The 26,127-nt window shown below is 39.5% G+C and overlaps 2 protein-coding genes across 2 annotated transcripts in view; both read left to right on the plus strand.

Annotated features, from left to right (window-relative positions):
* Positions 1 to 6,472, plus strand: part of LOC130929449 (tomoregulin-1-like) — a 29,681-nt gene extending 23,209 nt beyond the window's left edge. The window contains exons 8-10 of the mRNA XM_057856578.1: positions 885 to 1,008; positions 1,182 to 1,343; positions 1,429 to 6,472. Of these exons, the coding sequence (XP_057712561.1) occupies positions 885 to 1,008; positions 1,182 to 1,343; positions 1,429 to 1,513 (371 nt within the window). The 3' untranslated portion in view covers positions 1,514 to 6,472. The remainder of the gene's footprint in view (positions 1 to 884; positions 1,009 to 1,181; positions 1,344 to 1,428) is intronic.
* Positions 6,473 to 6,635: 163 nt separating this feature from the next.
* On the plus strand, positions 6,636 to 20,627 carry cavin4a (caveolae associated protein 4a). Its single transcript, XM_057856579.1, has 2 exons — positions 6,636 to 11,933; positions 18,059 to 20,627. The coding sequence occupies exons 1-2, from the start codon at positions 11,535 to 11,537 to the stop codon at positions 18,659 to 18,661; spliced, it is 1,002 nt and encodes a 333-aa protein (XP_057712562.1). The 5' UTR covers positions 6,636 to 11,534; the 3' UTR covers positions 18,662 to 20,627.
* Positions 20,628 to 26,127: the final 5,500 nt, after the last annotated feature.

The following is a 26,127-nucleotide window of genomic DNA, read 5'->3' on the forward strand; positions in this document are numbered from 1 at the left end:
ATCCCAAAATGTAATTGTGTTAGTAACTCAGTTACCTGAAGGTAAGAGTAATTAGTTACTTGGCAAAGTAACTGGTGTTACCTTTCATGTTTTTTGTTTTTTTTTCATAAAAAACAAACAAACAAACATAGTAACCTTTGCTATGTTTGGAAATCGTTTAATGTATGAATCAACTGTTAAAGTTGTTAAAATTGCTACCGTTTTTGCATAAGTTCCCTTCTGTCTACTTTCGACATGTTAAAGTTTTAAAACTGTTTCATCATTTAAAGATAGATTCAAGTCAAGATTTTGCCGATTTAGGAGTATTTTAGATGAAAAGTTACTTCAGTTTGCCAGGAAGGTTCACTACAACAAAGCCTTTCTGAGAAGTGTTCTGCATCAAAATGGCGGCTGTTTATTAACACCGGCGTCTGTCATTTCGCATGTAGTTAGTGATATTAGTTATGTAGTTATGTGATATCTAGGCGTAGATTGTAGGCTGTCGGCTACAGTCAGGTAATATTGGAGCCACCTAACCTAGCATCGCGTTTGCTACAGCGTCACAAAAAACACTCTTCCTTCTCAGTGTCTCTGACTTTTCTCGCGTCATTCAACCAACGTAGTAAAGCATCGCAAAGCACATTGTCTCGTTGCCGAAACGGTGACAAAATCCGAATGGAGAAAAAAAAACGTAATGCACTAAAAACATATAGATTTTGAATGTACGGCGTACACATCTAAAAATCAGTGCTCACTTGTACAAATGATGCCGAAAACGTACAACTTGACAGGTATGTTGCAGGGACATGTCTCTAGCGATAATGACGGCAGAATTTCTTAGACCGTTTTGGCGATATATATCATTTTGTACAGCACTAACGTGTACGTTTTGTCTATTTGGTTAGAAACTAAAGGACTGGAACACGGAGATGGGTTCTACGCCGGAATGCCAAACAGCTGCGGTGACTCGCACCCTGGATTTTGTCTGCACGGCCGGTGTGAGATCCACTATAACATGCCCACCTGCAGGTATCGCTACTAATACGACTAACACCTACTGCCAATAATTACTGTGTGTGTATTTAACCCTACTACGACGTAGCTCGTTGACTAATATGAGACGGGCTGGATCAGGCCCCAAGTTTGAGACTGTGAGTTTGTGACGTACAGCTAGTGAATGTGTAACCTTCGGCCATGTGCAGGTGCGAGTCTGGGTACAAAGGCGTCCGCTGCGACGAGCTTCAGGACTTCAACGTTCTTTACGTAGTCCCCAGTGGCCAGAAACTGCATTACGTCCTGATCGCGTCCGTCATCGGTGCCGTGCAGATCGCCATCATCGTGGCCGTTGTCATGTGCATCACCAGGTTCAAAACGCACCATCACGCTTCTAGGCTCAGTCTTATACTCCTTGACAAATTGTGTCCGTCTGTCTGTCTGTTGCACCCACAGGAAATGTCCAAAGAACAACCGCGGCCGTCGACACAAACACAACCTCGGACATTTTTCTGCAGAAACTAACTCTAGGATGGTATAGCCTTCCTTTGCTTCTTCCTCCTCCTACTTTCCTCCTTTTTCCCCTGCGTTGCGGTTTCGGAAAAGCATAGAAGAAGAATTCGAGCTCGGGTTGCCTTATTTCTTCTTCCTGTGCTCAGTGGACGCGCTCGGCGTCCTCCAACAACTTGGAATGTTAGCGTGTCCCTCGCGCTCTTATTTTGGCAAAGCGGATGACCAAATGAAACTCTTGATGATGAAATGTTATTTAAATAACCATGTCATCGTGATGTACAAGTTGTCGTCGTGTGGTTCTTCCGTTGGACTTGAGTTGGCATGACAACCGGTGTAATGTATTTTTCCCAATTGTATGTTTCTGTGGCTTGCAAGGTGGAGGCGCGGCTAGAAATGGGGGCGTCTCTGGCCATACGTCACAAGACAGCACTAACAGTGCTCCTAAACCACATCACAAGAAAACGCCAAGAATAATGCAAATAAATTGTAAACGCCGAGAAATCTCCCAGATATGCACTTTGCCAATATCTGCTATATTCTTTTACTGACCAACCAGCTAGCTTCTTCTAACTTCCGCAAGCTTCCCGCTAACATCCATTGTTAGCGGGCTTGTGGTTGAGGTTAGTGTCAGGGGTGTCACTAGACCTAATACAATACTGGGGCACAGTGGGGCACTGGCAAGCGAGCAAACTTTTTTATTTTTTTTATTTTTTTAGCACTTATCCATCATAAAAAGTCAGAAATAATGCTTTAAACTATAAACAAACAAACCAAAATGCAAGTTTCTGTACAAAAATTCAATTTTTTGTTTTATTTTTTAGCCATGAGTATTCAAAATCAAAATTGGGACATCCCTTGTTGATAGTCAATTCTCATTGACTTCCATCTCTCTTTCACCTCTTCCTGCACTCTGCTGCTCTATTCTCAATTGGTAGGTTGTGACCTAAAAGTGGTTAATATGTTGCCAAGGTGGGTTACCTAGCTTACCTCTCTCATTCCTCCTTGCTGATTTATTCTTGCTGCGAGCAAATAACTTTCTAATATCAATTTACAAGAGTAATGCTGTTTGAGTAAAATAGAAATAAAAAGGGACTGCAGTAACAAATAAAATGCTTTTAAAACAGCCGGAAATTATGATGAGCACACATACAAAATTGATAGAGGTTATATCCCAAATTAATTCATATACAGTGGGGCAAAAAGGTATTAGTCAGCCACCAATTGTGCAAAGTCTCCTACTTAAAAAAATGAGAGAGGTCTGTAATTTTCATTATATGTATACCTCAACTATGAGATACAGAATTAGCAAAAAAAATATCCAGAAAATCACTTTGTCTGATTTTTAAAGAATTTATTTGCAAATTATGGTGGAAAATAAGTATTTGGTCATGAACAAAATTTCATCTCAATACTTTATATTTCTGTTGTTGGCACTGACAAAGGGTGAAACATTTTCTGTAAGTCTTCAAAGGTTTTCACACACTGTTGCAGTTATTTTGGCCTATTCCTAAGGCAGATTAAATCGTGATGTTTTCAGGCTGTCATTGGGCAACACGGCCTTTTACTCCCTCCATAGATTTTGTATGGAGTTAAGATCTGGAGACTGGATAGGCCACTCAAGGACCTTGAAATGCCTCTTACAAAGCCACTCTTTGTTTCCCGGGCAATGTGTTTGGGATCATTGTCATGTTGAAAGACCCAGCCACATTTCATCTTCAATGCCCTTGCTGATGGACGGAGGTTTTCACTCAAAATCTCACGACACATGGCCCCATTCATCTTTTCTTTTATGCAAATCAGGCATCGTGGTCCCTTTGCAGATAAAATGTTGTAAAGCATGACGTTTCCACCCCCGTGCTTCACATTAGGTATGGTGTTCTTTGGACACAATTCAGCATTCTTTCTCCTTCAAACACGAGAAGTTGCGTTTTTACCAAAAAGTTCTATTTTTTTGTTTCATCTGACCATATGACATTCTGACAGTCGTCTTCTGGATCATCTAAATGCTCTCTAGCAAACTTCAGAAGGGCCTGGACAAGTCTGGCACTGCAGGATTTGAGTCCCTGGTGGCAGAGTGTATATTTGATGGTAGCCTTTGTTACTTTGGTCCCAGTTCTCCCCAGGTCATTCGCGAGGTCCCCCTATGTGGTTCTGGGATTTTTGCTCACTGTTCTTGTGATCATTTTGACCGCACAGGATGAGATCTTGATTTCTTCAAACCAAACTGCTTACTATTTCAGATTAAGTCTTCCCAGCGAGGTTCAGGTCTACAATTTTGTTTCTGGTGTGTCCTTTGAAAGCTCTTTGGTCTTGGCCATAGTGGAGTTGGGAGTGTGACTGTTTGAAGTTGTGCACAGGTGTCTTTTATTCTGTAAATGAGTTCAAACAGGTGCCATTAATACTGGTAACGAGTAGAAGACAGAGGAGCTTCTTAAAGAACTTACAACTCTGTGAGAGCCAGAAATCTTGCTTAGTTGAGGGTGACCAAATACTTTTCTACCATAATTTGCAAATAAATTCTTTAAAAATCAGACAAGAGTGATATTCTGGATTTGTCTCTCATAGTTAAGGGATACCTATGATGATATTTACAGGCCTCTCTCATCTTTTTAAGTGGGAGAGCTTGCACAATTGGTGGCTGACTTAATACTTTTTTGCCCCACTGTAAATTGATTCCATTCATTTTGGTCATATAAACAAATAGCAAGAAATAGCATCAGTATTGATACAGTTCAAATACCACATATCCTTTTTACATAATGTTAGACAAAGCTCTTGCGTGAGATCCTGTCACTCAAATAACATTTAATTCTCAATGTATTCATAGCCAGTTAGCTAAAATACGACTTCAGTTTGCGGCCAGAGTCGTTTACCGCAGTTAACTGCCTGAAGAGTAAAGTTGATACACTTATATTTACAATTCATGGGAACAGGCGACCCAACAAACATCAACACAGAGGAAAAAACAAACAACGAGGATGGGCAGTTTATCTGACACTAACCTGTAAAGCAGGTGGGAAGATGTCATTTGCACCATCGACTGTAAGTTTGGCACACGCACCGTAATATTGATGCTGCATTCACGTCTTGTTGGAGTAATCGAAAAAAATAATTCTTTATTACATGAGATCGATAAAAAGCGCCCAACAGTCAGTGAACTTGTGATATATCGCTGGAGCATTAAAATATGCTACTCTCCTTTATTTTTTTCATCCCACATTACGACTTTACAACACATCAGAATGATTTTCCAACTTGGGAAGTCAGATCTACCGATACACATGAACGCAGCCTATCTCTCGAAGGTCCTTCGCCGAGGTATCAACTCATATGCCAATCACAGCCAAAGCAAGGGCGTAGGTTTGCATAGGGACGTTAGGGACATAACACCGCCGACTTTTCAGGATGCTCAAATTGTCGCCACCAACCTTTAAGCAAGCTTATATGCATTATACAGGGGGATTAAAAAAGAATGTGCCAAAATCATCACGCATGCATTCATTTTAAAATCCGTGAAATAGAATGAATGATTAATTAATTAATTAAATTAATTAAAGTTAATAATTTAATAAGAAAATTAGAATTAAAAGTCTTTTTAACGAGTAAGTCATTTTAACAAATTTAAAGTTATATCGGCTTGATGTTGTCCGTGCCACTGGTGGTGGTCACATTGAGCACTTGTGGAGCATGAAATAAAAACTTGAAGTTACATACAATACTTGTGCTCAGTTAGTTATTGTTTTTTTTTTTTCTTTTAATATACCGCAATGGTTTCGGCACATTCTTTTTTAATTACCCTCTATAATGAGTTCGGTGATACAGATAATTTAGATTGTCTTCCCACATGTTGTAAGGATAGAATTGACCCTACAATTATTTAGTGAATTATTTTCATTGTGTTAAAACTTATATTTACCCCTTTTTCACTTGCTGAATACGCCGGTCCATCCCCCCCTCAAACGCCATTTGATTAGCTGATGACTTGAGCCACCCTTGACACACACATGCAGGCACACCCAGACAGAAATACATGCCGACAAAATGCCGCCTCCTCCGCCACCCCCTTGAAGAGGAGGAGTATTATAAGGTGTTTTTTTTCAGCCAGCAGTAGCAGCCACTGTAAGTAATGTAAAAAGATGTCAATGTAGTGGAGGTGGGGATCACACACTAAATTTTGCAAAGTCCGACTTGCAGCAGAGTTAGCATAACATTAAACTGTGTGAATTTGCTAACCTGCAAAACTCGAGTAGGACGCTGCTTGGAGAGAAGCGGGCGCTGCATAACCTCATATGTATCTCACACAACACAACATGCACAAAACCTAATCATAATTAAACATGTACATTAAAAAAAAAAAAACAACAACATTGGGATGCCGCGAGCTACCCACACTAGCATTGCGATCGACAGGTCGATTGTTATCAACGTAATGAACACCCTGGATTTAGCATATCAATTAATTCGGTTCATATTTGTGAGAAATGTAGCCCTGATCCCCATTCACCCAATCTGTTTGGTCTATTAATGTTCCATCCCGGCCAAAAAGTGTACATGCAGGTTATGCTGTTATATCGTCCCTACCAATGTTGAGACAGAACCTACGCCCTTGAGCCAAAGTTACGTGCATAATTTACTTCATAATTATTAAGGATCCTTGTGCAGTTTGGAGTGAATAGAGTAATATGACCATATTAAATTAACCTTTTTGAAGTTGCGTTTGGTCAGCCATTTTCAAAGAGCCAAAAATGGCATGAGGGCGTGCCAAAAATCATGATTTGACTTCGATGGGTAGTTTCATCCAATCATCTCCCAGTAATGGCAATAGCAACTAAAAAGGTGTATTTATTGGTTTAGAGACACGAACGCGTCACGTCCTTTAGCAGCATGCTTAAGTCTGAAGGGGTTAAATAAGCACATTCTGTAGATTGTGCTGTATGAACTTAAATCTCCAAAGTATTTTTTTTTTTTTTTTTTTTTACAGGTGAAATTTATACTGAGTCACTGCAGATCAATACTGAATAATAATGAAATATGTGAATATGTCTAGCGACACCTAAGGTTAGGGTTACTAATAAGCACCCTCATTTCCAGACATACCCCTATCTTGCAAGCTGCAGACGGACCCCTCTCGTATTTCGTGCGATCATTCGAGCAAACACACTAACATCAGCTTTAATTTCAAGTGATTGGTTTCCTTCCACTTTGTCTGACTAGACCTTTATTTTGAAGGCTGCAAAGGGAATTGTCAGCCACCTTCTTTGAATGTTTTGACCAGGGGTTCTCAAACTTTTTGGGTCCAGGAACTTCTTTGACGGAATGTCCCCCTGACATAATCCTAGCCGGAATTCATGTTTACTTCTAAATCGTATAATTCTTTTGACACTTTTCCACGGGAATGTACTGTAATGCGATGGGAAAAAAATCTCTGCCAATGTAACATGTAAAAATTGTCTCAAAGTAAGCTTTTATATGGATATATGTACTGAAATTATGCTTTTTAAGGGATTTTATCTTATTTTAAGTGTGATGAGATCTTTTTTTACTAGGACCTAGACACATGTTCTTGCTAGGACATTTTTTTTTCCAGTGCTGTAAATTTAAAACTCTTATAGCTATTGTTTCAGGAAAAGAAGCCTGTATTCTCTACACAGAAAAATAAGACAATTCTATATAAAGCTCTCTTATAAACAAACAAATCCCAAATAGCGCTGTCACCAAATTTTTTTGCACATCTGGGGACCCCAGGTTGAGAACCGCTGGCCTAGCCGACACTGTGACATCTTTAATTTTTATGGTATATTTTCATTACTTTCAAGACTTGTGTTCAATTTAAAAGTATCAGAGTATTTTCTTTTGATTTATACTTGAACGGTGAAAGCATTTAAAAATGGTGAGGCAATTTTTGCCAAGGAGAAAAACAGCTACGTGAATGTGACAAATGCAGCTAGTTTAAACAGGTTGGCCCAGGTTGCACACTTAAACATATATGATCACCTGCCCACAAATACACACAGTGACACAAAAACAGTTTGATTTTGGCTTTTTCTCTCATGCCGTTATCAGTATTAGCATAGCAACACAGCTAGCCCCCATTTTTTTGACAGCACAAGAAATGTTTTCAGCTTGCTTTTCCGCTCAACCGCATCGAGGAGAGCCAAAGCGACAATCATAAAACGTGTGTTAGCGTTGTGACAAGTGATTAAGGTTTAAAACGGAAAGATTGTGCTCGTGATGTCGTGTTATGTTGGTTAGCTTAGCATGTAGCGTTGGGGCGGGGTCATGAAGGCCGTGATGAGTCAACAAATGTTGTCTCAATTTTGTCATTTTTAACATTTTTTAATGATCATCACCAGCACCCCCCAACCTACAAACGGCCCCTCCCTCCCCGAACGTTTGTCTTGTCGTTATTGATCGTCTTACCGTGAGTTCAATGTGTTGACTTGCATGTATGCTTTGAATAAAAAAAGTTTTTTTTTTCAACAAAATATGGCAAAAAGGCTTGGGTTTTTCTCTTTGCTTTTCTGCCAAAACTGTATTTGTTGTCCTTAGACATCCAACTAATTTGCACGTTCCAACATTGTAGAAAATACACACTTCGTAGATGGTGCTGTACGACATGACAATATATACTGCTAAAACATTATAAACCCTCTATTGACGTTTTAATGTCTATGGCAGTGTTTTTCAACCACTGTGCCAAGGCACTGTGCCGTGGCGTAGTGTCTGGTGTTCTGTGGAAAATCATATACTTTCACCTAATCGATGTTAAAAATGTTTGCTGACAATGAATCCGCAAATGTGGTGTTGCTGAGTGTGTGCTGTACAATGATCAGTGCAATAATTTTCCATATCAGTAGATGTTAATAGGTAGCTAATTACTTTGTTTAGTGACGCATGTCAGTACCCAATCTTGACGTGCTACCAGATCGCGTCGGATAGCTACTGTGCATGCACGAACCGACACCATTTTCTCTTGAGGGATGACTGGAGATTTAGATATGTACGTAATAGATTAAACAATAAATAAACATTTTTCTTTCTTTTTTTGGTGATAATGGTCTCCGAAGGGTTTACTTGGGACTGCACTGTTTAAATTCTTGAAAGACATTAAATATATGTCTAGATCGTAAGGGTGAAAGCATAGGCTTTGCATATTCTTGTACACTAGATGGCGGTATGAACATGAAAGTTGCTTGCAATCCGCCATTAATCAAAAGATTTTTTTTTTTAATCTGCCGCGATGTCCCTAAGGTGATTTATATGTTAAATTCAGACATATAAAACATTATTATAAAACCCACATGCCAGACCATTCGAAGAATAATTAATTCATATGTCCGAATCTCTCGCATTTATAAGCATAAAGCTAACGGAGGAAGTGACATAGCGCAGTCACGTGAACAGCCAGTCGCAATTGTGTAGCCGTACTTAGCATACGCGTTAAAATTCTTCTTCTTGCAATCAATTTTCAGCCGCATACTTTCATCCAGTGTAGAAAATGTACAGCACCCGTACAATCTTTACATCAATTTATGCCTTTCAAGAATTTAAAAATTGCTTTTCTTACATACCTGTTTTTTTTCTCTCCACTCACCCCAAATAAACCCTTCAGAGACCACGCTGAAAATTTTGAACCAAAAACTTTACTTGAACATTACAGACTTCGTTATAACATACAAGGTTTTTCAGATAAGGGGTGAAGGAATGCCTATAGTCCTGTATATGCATATGTTAGTATAGTTTGTTTGAGTTTATGTTCTACACATGTACAGTAAAACAGTTTTAACATTTGAAGTCATTATGGTTACTTCATAATCATTGGATGGTTAAAAAACAAAATCACCCAATAAAAGAAAAATGTATTTTTCATGCTTTAATCTAACACGTACATATCTATATCTATTGTCATCGCTCGAGAGAAAGTGGTGTCGGTCCGCGCATGAGCAGTAGCAGTCTGTCTCGATCTGGTAGCCCGTCGCAATCGAGTAGTGACAAGAGATAAGACTGGCATTAGAGCTAGAGGCTAGGTAGCGAAACTATAACAGTGACATAGATAGACAAGGATTTAAAAAACGAAAGATGGCTTTGAAGTTACTAGAGACTAAATGGTATTTCAACCAGAAGACCAAGACGAAAATTAAAAAGGCTGCAAAAAAATGCAATATAACCAGTCACACTGATTGAGTAAAAATATGCTTGTAATATGAGTTTTTCTTTGTCTCTGTTTGATTCCTATTCAGTGCACGACTATACATCATTAATATAGGCTACAGAAATTCGTTTTTACATTTCTATTTTTGCTGTTGATATGTCTTCGGATTTATTTTTACATGAAAAAAGTGTGCCGTGGCTCAAAAAAGATTGAAAAACACTGGTCTATGGTCATTATCGCCTTAAATAGACCTTTTTCTGCAACACACATTTTGGCCAGCAGAGAGTGCCAAAGTTTAACTTACTTGCTGATTGATGGGATTTCACATGCAATACTACTAGTCCCAACAATCTCCACAGAAGTTACTTAATTTTATATGTATATTATTGTATTTAAGTTTGTGTTTTTTAATACTTTAAATGTTCTCCTTTTTCTTTTCTATTTTTTAAAATTTAAAAATAAAAATAAAAATAAAAAATAAAAAAAAAAGGGAGGCAAAACCCACTGATATATATTTTTTTAAATTTATTTAAATCTATTTTTACCTTTTTAAAAACTCATTCACTGCCTTGGACAGTGACAGACGTCCAATCTGTTTGAAATGGGATGGTTGGCATTGAGTGATCATGGTTCACTGCCATTGCCAGCCCTCCCAGTCATATTGGAATGGACATTTATTGCTGTCCAGTCGTAGTCCGTAAATTAATTAGAATGACATTTTCAAAATGAATAAATTGAAGAAAATATTTTTTTTAATAGGGGGAAAAATATTCTTTCAATTTGATTTTATTGAGAACCAAAAAGTCGACGCACATGACGCACTTTTGTGGACCACACATACAGCGGGCTGGATCAGGCCCAGGGGCCTTGAGCTTGACACATGTGTTATATACGGTCTTGCATCTGTGGCAATCTGTGCGTATGTAGTGCAGAATGAGAGGAACGGTCATCAGTTACATTTTTAATTCCTTAGGGGTGGGGTGGATTAGTGAAGTAAATTTAGACTAATAATAACACAATTTCTGTTGGTGTAGTTGCACGCAGTTGTTGGCTAGTTATTTCATGTCGCTAACTGATTTTGGCTTGCCCAGCTAACGTAGGGATTTTAAAGTTGTCACGGAAATGAAATGAGTAGTTTTTTTCATGTGCAGGTAGCATGAAAGTCATCGGTGACGCATGACTAGTCACATTCTCAACAAGTCAAAGCACCAAAGAGATCCATTTGGTCTTCCCAGAATAACTTCCCAGTCTTTGGACTCTTGGGGGTAGGGTGTCCTTTAAGCTGGAGATCTCTTTGGCAGAGTGACTATCAAAGTGTTGATGTTAATGTTAGCTGTGAGATTTTCTAACGCTTTGGAGCGAGAAAATAGCAAGAAAATACCCGATACCAGCAGGACTTGGGATCGTACCCGTGGCATTCCCCAAATTGTCTGAGTGTCTTATTACTGGAGCTGTATTTTTAGCAGCTGGCCTCACTGCCAGATGCTTCCCTTTTTTATTGAGGGGTTGGGTGGAGTTACCCCTCTCTCCTGCGACCAGTCATCCCAGCGGGTCACTGGGCTTGGATCTCTTTGTAACCACAGCATTCTCACCCCCTGTACGGAACTTACGAAAGTTGGAGCCAGAGCCTTCTACTCTACAGCTGGATTCCTCACTCCCAAACCTGGAGACTTCATCCCTAAACTCAAAGCCTTTCCTTAAAAGAGAGCCTATCACCCTAAAACCTCTACCCCATACCTGGAATCTTGTTCCCAAATTTAGAACGTCAGTGCTAAAGCAATCTTCTCGCTCAAACCTTCACCGTAACTGAACCCGGTTGCCCAAAGTGAGATTTTATTCCCTCTGAAGCCAGAGCTTTCTTCCCCAAATCCGGAACCTGGTAAAACCCTTGGAGGAGATGGAACAGCCAAAGTACGGTGTCACAGAGAAACTGGAGATCGTGGGGATGGAAGACGAGGAGGGGAAGCCCATCAGTGCCCTGAGCATCCTGTCTCTGCTGGAGCGCGTGGCTGGGATTATCGACAACGTGCAGTCGGGCCAGCAGCGCATGGAAGAGCGACAGCTGGATCTGGAGAACAACATCCGTAGCATTCAGGATGATGTCCTGAAGTTGACCAAGGAGCACTCTGACACCAGCAGCTGCCTGGACAAGGTTCTGCAGAAGACGCGAAAAGTCAGCGCCAACGTCAAGGACGTCCGAGCCCGCGTGGAAAAGCAGAATGGCCGTGTGAAGAAGGTGGAAAGCACCCAGGACGAGCTGCTCACCAGGAACAAGTTCAGAGTCGTCATCTACCAGGTCATACACATAAATTGATCTTCCTCTACCCACGGCTATGTTATGCTTCCTTTGACATCACTTCCTCCTCTTCTCCACTTCACTTCTTCCTATCCTTATTTTCTTCCACTGCACCTAACACAGTTTCTCGTTTTAATCTTCCTCTAGGGCTTCCCCACTCCTCTTTCTAATACAGTATTGTTCCTTTTCTGCACCTAATTTCCTCCTCAGCAATGCCTAAAATTCTATTCCTGTACATCTCACTTTCAATGTTTCCTCCTCTTCTTGCTAACCTAATTGAATGCCTGTCAAGTAGCCACTTAGGTTGTGCTTATTCCGGTGGACACTAACTTTGAAGTGCTACTCCTCCATCATTCATGAACCAATCGTTTTGAAACTTGGTGACAATTTTGCAAGGCCTAGTATCCATCCTTGCTTGGAGCCTAGTTTTTGATATTTTTGTATCGGAGCTGATGCGGACTTACAGTATTTTGCCTGTAAGGTTCGGAGTTAGCCAGTAATGGGCAGTGTGGACTTATTGTTGCCTGTAGGTTATGAGTTGTTTTTAAGGCTGCGACTCATGCTCATTTAATTTAAGGACTGCAAGAGACACAAAACAACTACAGTGGTACCTCGACATACGATCGCTTCGACACAATCTTTTCGACATCTGACGTAAAATTTGTTTCGCCATTTGTTTCTCCATCCGACGGAATGCTCGAAATAACGATGATTTATGAAAGCGTCGCATTTTCTTTGTTTTCCCGCAAGACGGATGCACGGCAGATTTTTCATGTGAGAGAAATCAACATGGGTTCCAAGAAGATTAGTGCAGGTGGTGAAAAAAGGAAAAGGGACACGCTTACCATTGAAATAAAGATGGAAAAGATGAAAAAATATGAACGTGGTGTCCACGTACGTGAACTGGCTCGACAGTACGGCCGTAGAATGTCTCTGATCTCGACGGTCCACCTCTGACCTCTGTTTGCCTTGTCTTTATTAGTTAAGGTGACAATTATTATTGTGGTAACATCGCCAAAGAAATCGCCAGCTTTTTCAGGTTTCTAATCATTTATTCCATCAACTTGTACAACACAACATGCCTACTGTCAGGCGCAGTTGACGCCAGCAACAAAACATTAAAAGAGGAAGTAAAATCTCTTCAGCACTCTCTCTCTCACTGTGACGTCAGCCACGTGGTGCGTTCAGGTACAGCACGCAAAACACACCCGGCACATTAGAACCTGATTCCTTACATTATTCAAAGGATTATTAATTATTATTATTATACTTTTGTATTATTCCCATTTTTATTCACAATTTGTTTGTTTTGCTATGTGTAATTGCCATTTGTAGTAATAACAGATGTATTTATTAAGGATTTAGTGTAGGTTTTCGGGCTGTTGAACGAATTAATGGAATTATAATGTACTCTTATGGGAAAATCCTGCTCGAAATACGAACATTTCGACTTACAAACAAGGTCCTGGAACGAATAAACTTCGTATGTAGAGGTACCGCTCTATTTAAAACACAATGGACCCGTAAGTCGCTGTGATGGACTGGTGAGACTGCAGTACTTAATGGAATTAATGGAGTGAATTTGTTTTGGACACTACTTGACAAAACAATTTACATACAGGAAATGTTCTGCTACACAGAGAGAAGTGGTTGACTGGTCTTCCTCATAGTTTTGTCCTCAGCCTGTTCGTATGCTGGGGCACACTCGTATGAACAAAAAGTCTGCATTGCCCTCTAGTGGCAAACTACTAACTTACATCAGGCTGCTCTATACTGGCTAATTTGAAAAAAAAAATAATTTTAGTCAAAAAACAACAACAACAACAAAGATTAAATATACTCTCTTTTAAAATAAAAAAAATCTAATTGTAACGTTTCAATTTTTTAAAACTATTTTTATTAATTACAAGCACTTGTTTGCTACTACAGGCTGAAGGCTGCCCTCTACTGGCTAACTCATAATCTAGAGACAACACAGGCATGCCACCTACTGGCAAATTCCTAACCGAGAGAAGGCTGCCCTGTACTTGCTAACTCCTAGCTATAACACCACTGATAATTAATCATCCCAGATACAAAAAAATACAAATCGGGCTCTGAGTAAGATACCGGGCCATACTACATAGGCCATACTACAAGTTTCATAACAATCAGTTCACGAATGGCAGAGTAATATGACTTCAAAGTTTGTGTTCACAAGACTATCTAGAAAGTTCATTTGTGCATTTATGAAATAGTTAACCGCGAGGGTAACCGGAGCTTAGCCAGCAGCTGCTGACAGTCTTTGACATAAGGTCCTATTCTGAGAGAGCTATACACCCCCCACACAGCCCTCCACCTGCTGTCTTCAACAGTCACCACTGACAGCGCGCAGGCCAGGAAGCGGCGAGTATAACTCTTTCAATGCCATTGACAGTGATAAACATCCAATCATGCAGCTGTCTACAAACTAAATTAAAAGTATTTAAATGAGTTCATCCATACACTTTATAATTATATTGACGGGTCAGATTCGACTTTCATTGCGGCCATCCCACAATCCGCTTCAGTTATTCGCAGTCGGTCGCAGCGATACATGGAGCTATCCAACGCCGGATTTAGGTTGAAAAAGTACTACAGCTTTATCGCATACAAACAGGAAAGATTGTCTTAAGAATGATTTGTTCGAGGATTCAAGGTAATTATTAAATTTTTCGTTTTTTTTTCACATGAATTTTCAACGTAAAAAGCTTTTTTGTTCTAAGGCTGTCACCATATTGTCTAACAGACTAGCATCATTCTTTGACATATTTATGTAAAATAAATGCTATCTGCCCGTTTTTGTTGCTCTTTTAACAAAGAATTGGGACTGTTTCACGTTCATATTTATAAAGCATTTATTCATAAGAATTTTCACCAAAAAAGCTGTTTATATATGGCGGCCGCCACATTGACTAACAGACTAGCGTCATACTTCGACACATTTACGTAAAGTAAATGCTAACTGCACGTTTTTTGGGTTTTTTTTTTTTTTTTTTTTGCTTTTAACCAAGAATCAAGACTGTTTTACGTCCATATCTATAAAGAATTCATCTCTGTTTACATTGACTAACAGACTAGCATCGTACTTCGACATATTTTCGTAAAATAAATGCTAGCTGCACTTTTATTTTGCTTTTAACCAAGGATCAAGACTGTTTTGCGTCCATATCTATAAAGAATTCAGGGATTAGCATTTACTCACAAGAATTTTCAACAAAAAAAGCTCGTAGTGTTTCCACTCGGTCAGCATTGACGGCCACGCCAACAAAGCAGGCCCTGCGCCCTATGTCCCGTCAATATCATTATGAAATCTATGGTTCATCACTAGTCGACGTCCAATCAATTTGAACTAGGAGGCTAACAGCAAATGAACATTGGTCATTTAAATTCACAGCAAAGGGAGGAAAAGAGCTACATGATTGGACATCTTTTGTTGTCAATGGTAGTGAGTTAACAAATATACATAAAGCACTGAAGGTAGAGTTGTCCGATTAATGACTTTTGAACCGATATCCCCATATCGTTTAACTCCAAAACTGATACTGCTAGTCGCAGACCTAACATATTAGGGCTAATTGTATTGTGATGACCCACTGAATGCTTTAATAATGTTTATTGTTCAACTCAAAATTGTGCAACATCAGTTTTTTGGATCAAGTGCAAGAGCAAAGTGCCAATGAAGCACTACCATATGCATATTGGCCCAAAACACACTGGAAAAATCGATGTCGATATTATTCGACATAATTTTAAAATGCTTTTATCAGCTGATATTGTCGGCTACTGAACTAACTGAAGGAATACATAGGTAGCTGAAAATGATATTGATTTACAAGAAATGCTTGAATGTAGAAAATTAACCTGAAAGATACAGATAAAATGACAAAATCCTAAATTTGAAAAAATCATAAAAAGGTTAATAAAGAAAATTTTGAATTTTTTAAAAAGATGTTTTTAAATAAATAATTGAAAATGAAAAAGTAAATTTATTAATAAAATCATTTGTATTCCCCCCAAATATTTTTTAACTTTCATTTTCAAAGCTTTTTAACTCATTTTCTCCATTTTCTTCTATTTCTATCAATTTTGATTCAATATTTGTCCCCCCCCCTCCAAGTTTCATTATAAATTAAAATCCTATGTTTTTATTTTTTAATTAGGATTACACTATTTTTTGTTGCACTTTTTAAGACAATATTATATATTTTATTTCATTTCATTTAAATGTTAATTATTATTTTAATGTTCAAATAACGCTCTAAAGTTGGCATTAGCTGTGAATGCTCATGTTTCAGTGCTATTGATGGCGCTAGACGTCAAATCCATTTAACCGAGAGGGGCGAATTACGGCTGTCAGTGGCAGTAAATGAATTAACTGAGTGTCCTGGAAGTGTTACAGTGCTGGCCAAAAGTATTGGCACCCCTGCAATTCTGTCAGATAATGCTCAGTTTCTCCCAGAAAATGATTGCAATTACAAATGCATTGGTAGTAATATCTTCATTTATTTTGCTTGCAATGAAAAGACACCAAAGAGAATGAATTTAAAAAAAAATCATTATCCTTTTACACAAAACTCCAAAAATGGGCTGGACAAAAGTATTGGCACCCTTTGAAAAATTATGTGATGCTTCTCTAATTTGTGTAATTAACACAACCTGTTTCTTACCTGTGGCACATAACAGGTGGTGACATTAACTAAATCACACTTGCCGCCTATTAAAATGGATTAAAGTTGACTCAAATTCTGTCTTGTGTCCTTCTGTGTACCTTATTGAGCATGGAGAAAAGAAAGAAGATCAAAGAACTGTCTGAGGACTTGAGAAGCAAAGTTGTGAGGAAGCATGGGCAATCTCAGGGCAACATGTCATCCCCTGAACTTTCCTGTGTCTACCGTGCGCAGTATCATCAATAAATGTAAAACCCATGGCACTGTGGCTAACCTTCCTAGACGTGGACGGAAAAGAAAAATTGACGAGAGATTTCAACGAAAGATTGTGCAGATGGTGGATAAAGAACAGTGTCAACCCATACTATCTGTCGCTGTCTGAATGAAAAGTGACTCTATGGTAGGATACCCAGGAAGACCCCACGTCTGACCCAGAGACATAAATAAGTCAGGCTGGAGTTTGCCAAAACTTACCCGAGAAAGCCAAAAACATTTTGGAAGAATGTTCTCTGGTCAGATGAGACGAAAGTAGAGCTTTTTAGGAAAATCCATCAACATACAGTTTATTGGGGAAAAAAACGAGGCCTTCAAAGAAAAGAACATGGTCCACACAGCCAATCATGGCGGAGGTTCCCTGATGTTTTGGGGTTGCTTTGCTGCCTCTGGCACTGGACTGCTTGACTGTGTGCATGGCATTATAAAGTCTGAAGACTAGCAACAAATTTTGCAGCATAATATAGGGCCCTGTGTGAGAAAGCTGGGTCTCCCTCAGAGGTCATGGGTCTTCCAGCAGAACAATGACCCAAAACACACTTCAAAAAGCACTAGAAAATAGTTTGAGAGAAAGCACTTGAGACTTCTAAACTGGCCAACAATGAGTGCAGACCTGAATCCCATAGAACACCTGTGGAGAGATCTGAAAATGGCAGTTTGGAGAAGGCCCCCTTCAAATCTCAGGGACCAGGAGCAGTTGGCCCAAGAAAAATGGTCTAAAATTCCAGCAGAGCATTGTAAGAAACTCATCGAGGCATAAAGGAAGCAGTTGTTCGCAGTTATTTTGTCTAAAGATTGTGCTAGCAAGTATTAGGCTGAGTGTGCCAATACTTTTTGTCTGAGTTTTGTGTAAAATGATAATGATTTAAAATTGTTTTCATTCTCTTTTGTGTTTTTTTCATTGCAAGCAAAATAAATGAAGATATTACAACCTAAGCATTTCTAATTGCAATAATTTTCTGGGAAAATTGAGCATTATCTGACAAAATTGCAGGGGTACCAAGGCTTTTGGCCAGCACTGTAAAAAAAAAAAAAAAAAAAAAACACATCATTTGTGCATGAAAAGGTAAAGATAGCATAATGAACAGGAAGTTTTTTCCTAGCTTAGCTAGTTTCATCATTTACACAGAGAAGTTTGAGACCTTGTTGTTGTGACTTCCTCAGGGAGACACCGAGGTCCCGTCGGTGGCCGTCACCAAGAGCCCAAAGCCGGGCCTGGAGGCTCTGGATCTGGAACCAGATTCTTACGACGTCCCCGCCGACCTCTCCTCAGACGAGGAGTACCTGAGCGTGGAAGAGTCCGACCCTTCCCGGGCGGCGCGATTTAAGAAGTCCATGGTAAAGAGCACGGAGACTCTGAAGGCGGCCTTCTCCAAGGAAAACATGAGCAAGACCAAAGACAACCTGGGCACCAAGTTCCACAACCTGGGCGAGAAGGTGATGCCGCCCGAGCGCCGTGAGAAGATGCACCAGGCAGGCGAGCGCCTCAAGCAGAGCGGAGAGCGCTTCAAGGAAAACATCGCCAAGAAGGCTCCCACCAAGGAAAGTTTCAGGATCAAAATCAAGAAGGAACGAGCCGTGTCCGAAGGCCAGGAGGTCGCAGACGCCGAAGTTGGGGCCGAAGCCGAGGTCGCCGTCCAGCCTCCGATCCAACCGCAAGCTGAACCTGCCTACACAGAGGTCACCACAGAGACCAAAAAGGAGGGCCCGACGGACCAGGTCAACGCCGCCAGGAGGTCCGAATTGGAAGAAGATTACGGAAATTAAATGGTCGTGATGGGCTGACGACATGAAGTAAACTATCCTCACAGGAAGATGACAGAAAGTGGTGCCTCATTACAGGAAAAGAATATCACGGCAGGTCGATAATACCAGAAGTAGAAAAAATGGCAAGAACTACACAATTATTGAAAAATTTCAGGAAGGACAACACCTTTGCAGTAAGTAGTAAGATGACAGGAAGTGGTCAATCATTATCAGAAGGAAGAGACAGTGACATTCACAGGAAGTGGACCCCCATTACAGGAAGTAGATCACAAATTTAAGGGAAGTCGCCCTCCATTACATGAAGATCACAGCAAGGAGAGCGCAAAAGCAAGATGACAGGAATTTGACAGCAACGGAAGAGAACAGTTTGTGGTTGATTGCGTTATGGAAGTAAATCTGTGGCACTGGGGTTGGAATTTCAACTTCTAGTTTTTTTCTGCAACAAATGTGAGCCACAAAAAATCCTGCCACAAAAATTCAGCCGCAAAAAAAAATCCAGTTACAAAAAAATTTGTGGTGAAAAAATCAGTTACAAAAAATTCAGTAACAAAAAATTAAAATGCAATCATATCAGCAGAGGTGGGTAGCAACGCGTTACATTTACTTCATTACATTTACTTGAGTAACTTTTTGAGAAAAATGTACTTCTAAGAATAGTTTGACTATACCATACTTTTTACTTTTACTTGAGTAGATTTTTGAAAAAGCAATGCTACTCATACTCCGCTACTTTGGGCTACGTGAGTCGTTACATTTTTCCTCTTTATTCTACATATTAGATTTCACTTTTTTTTTTTTTTTTTTGCCATAGTGCCAACAGTGCTCAATTTCACCAATGAGACGTCGCAACAATAATCACATGACTCCAATACACCAATCAGACTCAAGCTTGCCGTTCTTTGATCACGCCGGCCGTTTCAATCACGTGGCATCTTTAAAGCACCGTAATAAAGGAAGTATTAGACATAGAGCGCAGTCGTCAACTTGACTTATAAGCGCAGATTTTAGTCTCTCTCCCAGTTTTTATTTGGCACCAATTGACCACGTAAAAACAGCGGTATGATAATTATAGTTTCATAACAGGAAATATTTTTTCTCCACTAGAGGGCACTCTTGAACGAATAATGACTCATTTCTGTAGTTTCTTTTATCGCGCCGTAATTATTATTATTTGTTTTTCTTTGGTTTAATGTGGTTATGTAATTTGTTATCATACAGCATAATATGAACAGGTCATCTATATATACAGTGTATCACAAAAGTGAGTACACCCTTCACATTTCTGCAGATATTAAAGTATATCTTTTCATGGGATAACACTGACAAAATAACACTTTGACACAATGCAAAGTAGTCAGTAGTGCGGGTCATGCCCACCACCATGCTTGACTGTAGGCATGACACACTTATCTTTGTACTCCTCACCTAGTCGCCACCACACATGCTTGAGACCATCGGAACCAAACAAATTAATCTTCGTCTCATCAGACCATGGGACATGGTTCCAGTAATCCATGTGCTTTGTTGACATGTCTTCAGCAAACTGTTTGCGGGCTTTCTTATGTACCGTTTTCAGAAGAGGCTTTCTCCTTGGGTGATAGCCATGCACACTAATTTGATGTAGAGTGCAGCGTATGGTTTGAGCACAAACAGGCTGACCCCCCCCCCTCTTCAATCTCTGCAGCAATGCTGACAGCACTCCTGTAACGAGTCACATGACATTTTGGAGGGAAAATGACAAGCAGTACTCAATTTTGACATTTAGGGATGTACGTTTTTTCAAAGGGGTGTACTCCCTTTTGTGGCCAGGTGTTTATATATTAATGGCTAAATTTTGAGTTATTTTTTGGGGGGGAATAAATTAATTATATAAGCTGGCAAGCTGCACACAGACTACTTTTCATTGTGTCAAAGTGTCATCTTGTCAGTGTTGTCCCATGAAAAGATATACTTAAATATCTGCAGAAATGATAGGGGTGTACTCACTTTTCTGATACACTGTATTTGTGCTGAGAAAAAAAATACCATTGTTTAAAATAAATAAATAAATAAATAAATCTAACATTTTAAGCATTTATTCATAATGTTACTCATTACTTGAGTACTCTTTTCACCAAATACTTTTTGACTTGTGCTTGAGTACAATTTTTGGATGAGTACTTTTACTTGAGTAATATTATTTTGAAGTAACACTTCTCTTACTTGAGTAAAAGTTTTGGTTACTCTAACCAAACAGAGACAGGGATTATTTCTTCCTCATGTTGCAACAAAATAAATCTTGCGCAAGTAAATTTTTTGTGATTGAACTTCTGCTACGCACTTTTTCGTGGCGGAATTCTGATGTTAAAAAAGTGAGTGTTCGTATTCGATGCCGAAAAGAATTCAGTTTAGAAATTCAACCTGCCTCGGGACTGTGGATGTAAATTAGCATTTTTTTTTTACTAACCTTGCATATTTACATCTTTAAGATGTTCATCAATGCGCGCTGTCCCTATTACATAAAAAAAAAAAAAAGAAAAACTAAAAAAAAAAAAAAATCAAACTCTGGCGGCCTCCGTGAAGTTTGTGCTACGTTTGTGCTGAAAAAAATTTCGTTTGTGCTGCTATTATGTTTGAGATATCGATATATTAATCTCAAGTGATGACGTCACGCAGATATGTTGCAAAATGGACCCGAAATGGTGCAATGGTGAAATGGTTTATCCTACATTTGTGCTGTAAAAATTTTCTTTTGTGCTGCTATCGTTCTATAGATGTTGACATATTAATTGCGAGTGATGACCTTCAATCGCAGCACCTCTGTCGCGGCTGCGAGTCATGTCATTACTCGGAATTATTATCTCAAGCCCCCCATTTGCTGCAAAATGGACCCGAAGCGGTGCCATTTGTTTGTGCTATGTTTGCGCTAGTTGTTGGGACACAATTCTGTTCTTGAAAGAGTTGTTATGCTTTGTCAGCCGTTACGGAGTTGCTGCGATTGGTGTCGTGACTTGAAATTAATATGCCAATATCTATAAAACGATAGCAGCACAAACGAAAATGTTTACAGCACAACCGAGCATAAACTTAGGATAAACGAATGGCACCATTTCGGGTCCATTTTGCAATAAATCGGGGGCTGCATGATGCCATCACTCGAAATTAATATTTCTCACAAACGAAAATTTTCACAGTACAAACCAGCACAAACATAGCACAAACGATTGACATAATTTTAAGCCATTTTTAATCAAAATGGGGGGCTGGTTGACTTCAGATTGACCTATTAAAGAATTGTTAAAATCTCAAAAACGATGGCAGCGCAAACACATTTTTGTTCAGCACAAACCTAACACAAATTTATTTTTCAATAAATTTGCATCTGATGGGGCGCCAACTTCACGGAGGTTAATTTATGCGATTGGTTTGTTAAATGGTGACACGTGCTGGCCGTTCAACCCGTTTAATCTTTTATAAGGACAAAAAACAACACACACACACAAAAGAATTTCCTTTGCACTCTATCCACTTAACTTATTACCGCCATTTACAGCGATAGACGTTAAATCTATTTGGATTGAGATGACTGACCTTGAATGATCGCCAACCCCTCCCAGCCTAAATGGACTGGACGTCTATCGCATTCAAGAGTTAGCAATGGACTCAAAATGTATTTTTTGTTATTTTTATACCGTATTAAAATAACTTTGGTAGTCACTTTTGCTTACTATGACATGTATAATGTTAAAAGGGGTGTGACATCATGATTGACTGGCTGATGTCTAGCAATTCACAGATGACGTGGGAATGTCAGTAAGGTAAAATGTGTGTTTGTGTGATAGTTTGGCTTTTTGGGCACTTTTAAGAAAATGTGCACACTGGTTGTGAGTTGAATTCTAAAGTCAACGCTAGCACGCTCTCTGGTGTTCTTCAATGGAGATGCACTCATTCACAGGCTCGTGCTGGCTTGAAAAAATTAAAATGATGAAATTTTGAGCTCGTATTTTCCCTGCCATACAATAAAATAAAACTGTTACAAGCGTTCATACAACGATATAACAGTTCCCTTTTCCATGTCTTGTTACCAGTCTTGTTTATAACAGCGTTAGAGTATAACGACGTTATTATTATTTTTTTTATCAGTCGTGAGCAATCTAATTAATTACTTTTTCCGTATTTGCAATGCCGTTACCGTTACTGGCTTGGCCATGTTCTCAGTCTTCCTCCTGACCACCCGACAACAGACGACCTGAAGTTTGAACCAAAGGCTGCAGGCTGGAGACGACCACCAACAACACACAGACTTACCGTGAAGGATGCAAATCTGGTGGCACAAGACCGACAGTACTGGAGGGGCCAAGCTCACTTGGTCAGCTCTAAGCAATGGGACGGGAAACCAGCCCCAACGCAAGGGCTGTGACGATGATGATTACCCTTACTGAGGATGTGAAGGGGCGCGTTACTACAATTTGGTTGAAAGAAATGCAGTTGTCTGATTTTGTTACAGCTTCCTGGGCGAGAGCAGAGCGGGAGTGGGGAGTAAGGAAGGAGGTGGTAAAGCAGTTATAAACACGATGATGATTGGTTAGGTGGCTTAAAATGTCCTAAAACCACTGAAATGCACAAACAGCTTTTGGCACAGTTATAAATATAACACACAATAAAACACAACAGGTTTCACACACACGCAGTGGTTAGCACGTTCCCCTCACAGTTCGGAGATTAAAGTGCATACGACAGGATTAAAAAAAAAAAAAAAAAAGTCTTAAATAGCATTATTATGTGAATTAGAATCATATTTTGAGACGATTCGACTACATACAACAATTTGGCAATTCTCAGGTGACAAGAAATGAGTCTTTTAATCTGCCGTTTAGCCAGACCTCCCATTATAAGGCTCTAGCGTCCCCAACAGGAGGATGACGTCGGCAAGGTCATGGTTTCATCTGATTTAGAATAGTCCATTGAGTGGGAATTATTCAGAACAAGGAAAATGTGACAACGAGAGCCGCAAAATGTCATTGTTTCAGTCTCTCTACTCCAATATTTTTACAGGATATTCCTCTAATCGACGTGTTTTTCCCCAATTGCTAAATAAATGGTGTGGTCATGACAAATAACAGTCTTGTGATAAATGGAATACGAAATAATAAAAATGCATTTATTCAGTACAAAATGGCAAAATTACTCCATAATGTCAAAACTGTCGACTTCACCTTTACTGTCGCACCTCCCGAACGCTATTTAATGCCACCGTAGTTAGTCCGACTTTTGTCATTTCCCTGGCCCGGCTTCGGAGAATGTAAACAAACCGAGTGATGTCTCAAAGCCTTATTTCTGCTTTTCGAAGCGAAAAATCACATAAAACTTGCCCGATTATGTCAAATGGCGGCGGGGTTGTCGATTGTCTTCGCCGATCGGCAACCTGCCCGGCGGCGAGCAAGTTAAAGCTCGTTCCCTTGCTGCGGACAGGAGAGCACGCCGGGGAAGCAGCTGGAGAGTACCGCCAGACAAACTGGCCGACGTCGGAGGAGCGCGTAACTGCCACATGGTCAACACCAATATGGCGTAAAATAATGTTTAACCACACGGCAAAGACGTAAACTGAGAGAGAGGCGTTCAGTTGTTGTGCAGCTAACATGTCAGGATGTGTCAGAGGAAAAGTTTTCTACATGTCCGTCCTTGAGCAAACGTAACTAAATAGTCCTTTATTTAAAGAAAGTTTGTCGTGTTTACTTTGTAATCGATGTATTCGCAGCCATTTTTAAAACAAAGTTTTATTTCTAATTGGGTTGAAAATTTGACAGAACACCGGGCACACGAGGAGGGCAATAAGTCGAGTATAGAGGGGTGTGTGCAAAAAAGCTGTCGTTCGTCTGCCAAGTGGCATTCTCGGTGGACAATCCGCCACAAAATTCAAGCCACCTCAGTATTAAAACGTGTGCCATGATCCCAGTATTTGACATAATAAAAACATTATATGATGTTTACTCACTTCCTCTTGAGTTCACTGGTCCCACAATAGTAGGGCTTGTTTTGGCCAATATCCGCGGTGAATGGGAACCTTTTGAAACCCAAAAAGGCTCACATGCCTCTCCATGGCGCAGCAACAACTTTCTGCAGCCGTTTGGCTGGCGTGATGAGAAAAATAAACAAATTAATCCGCAAAATCAGCTGAATCCGCAGTCCATCTTCATGCTATAAAGCAATGCTTTATTGTGAGATGCTGACCCGGGTGACGTCACATTCGCATTCGTCCTAAACCTTAGACTGAAGCCGGAAGTCACTCATTTTCATAGCGCAGGATTTAAAAATGGAATCTAAAAAACGATCGCTTCCACACACATCCAAGCGGTCCATTTTATTCAGTAGCATAAAATACTACATAAAATCTGAAATAAACATGCTTTTCGGTGTCATACGCACTTTTAAGGGTTCACGGGTTATGGTCTTCCTGTGTGGAGTTTGCATGTTCTCCCCGTGCCTGCGTGGGTTTTTTCCGGGTACTCCGGTTCCCCCCCACATTCCAAAAACATGTATGGTATGGTAGGCTGATCGAACACTTTAAATTTATCTCTATGTATGACCGTGTTGGCGAATGGTTGTTCGTCTCCTCGTGCCCTGCGATTGGCTGGCAACAGATTCAGAGTGTACCCGCATCCTGCCCATAGTTAGCTGGGATTGGCTCCAGTGACTCTAGTAAGGATAAGCGGCTTGGAAAATGAATAAATGATTGGTTTCACGCATGCATTGGCTACTGCATTACACCGGAATAAGGCATAAAGGAGAAACTGATTTCAATTTAAAATTGTATTTTTTCACTGATTTACAAAATTCCATCTAAAACGCCACATAACTTATTTTTCCTCATTTCCTAAAATCTAAAAGCAAAACCTCAGTTTTAACAATTCAATAAAATAGGAAAAACGACATAAACAAAAAAAAAAAGTAAAAATAACTTACACAATGCACAGTGAAATGGAATATATTTTGAAGAGAAGGCAAACATTGACCTTTTGTGTAATTATAAAGAGATAAATAAGTAGCGTTACATAAATGAACAAACAATCCAAAGTGCACAATAACATGGAAGATGTTCTGAACCTCCCAAATAAAATAAATCTCATGAACTCTGTCCTCTCTCTTAAAGATCTGATCAATTTTCCGTTGCATTGCCCCTTTAATTCAACAAGTTTTTTCCCCCTTTATTCCTTGTTCCCAAAAAAATGCGTTTGAACTAGGGCTGTCAAACGATTAAAATTTTTAATCGAGTTAATTACAGCTTAAAAATTAATTAATCGTAATTAATCGCAATTCAAACCATCTATAAAATATGCCATATTTTTCTGTAAAATAATGTTGGAATGGAAAGCTAAGACACAAGATGGATATATATATTCAACATACGGTACATGAGGACTATTTATTATAACAATAAATCAACACGATGGCATTAACATTATTAACATTCTGTTAAAGCGATCCAT

This window comes from Corythoichthys intestinalis, chromosome 14, assembly GCF_030265065.1.
Source record: "Corythoichthys intestinalis isolate RoL2023-P3 chromosome 14, ASM3026506v1, whole genome shotgun sequence".
Classification (NCBI taxonomy): Eukaryota; Metazoa; Chordata; class Actinopteri; order Syngnathiformes; family Syngnathidae; genus Corythoichthys; species Corythoichthys intestinalis.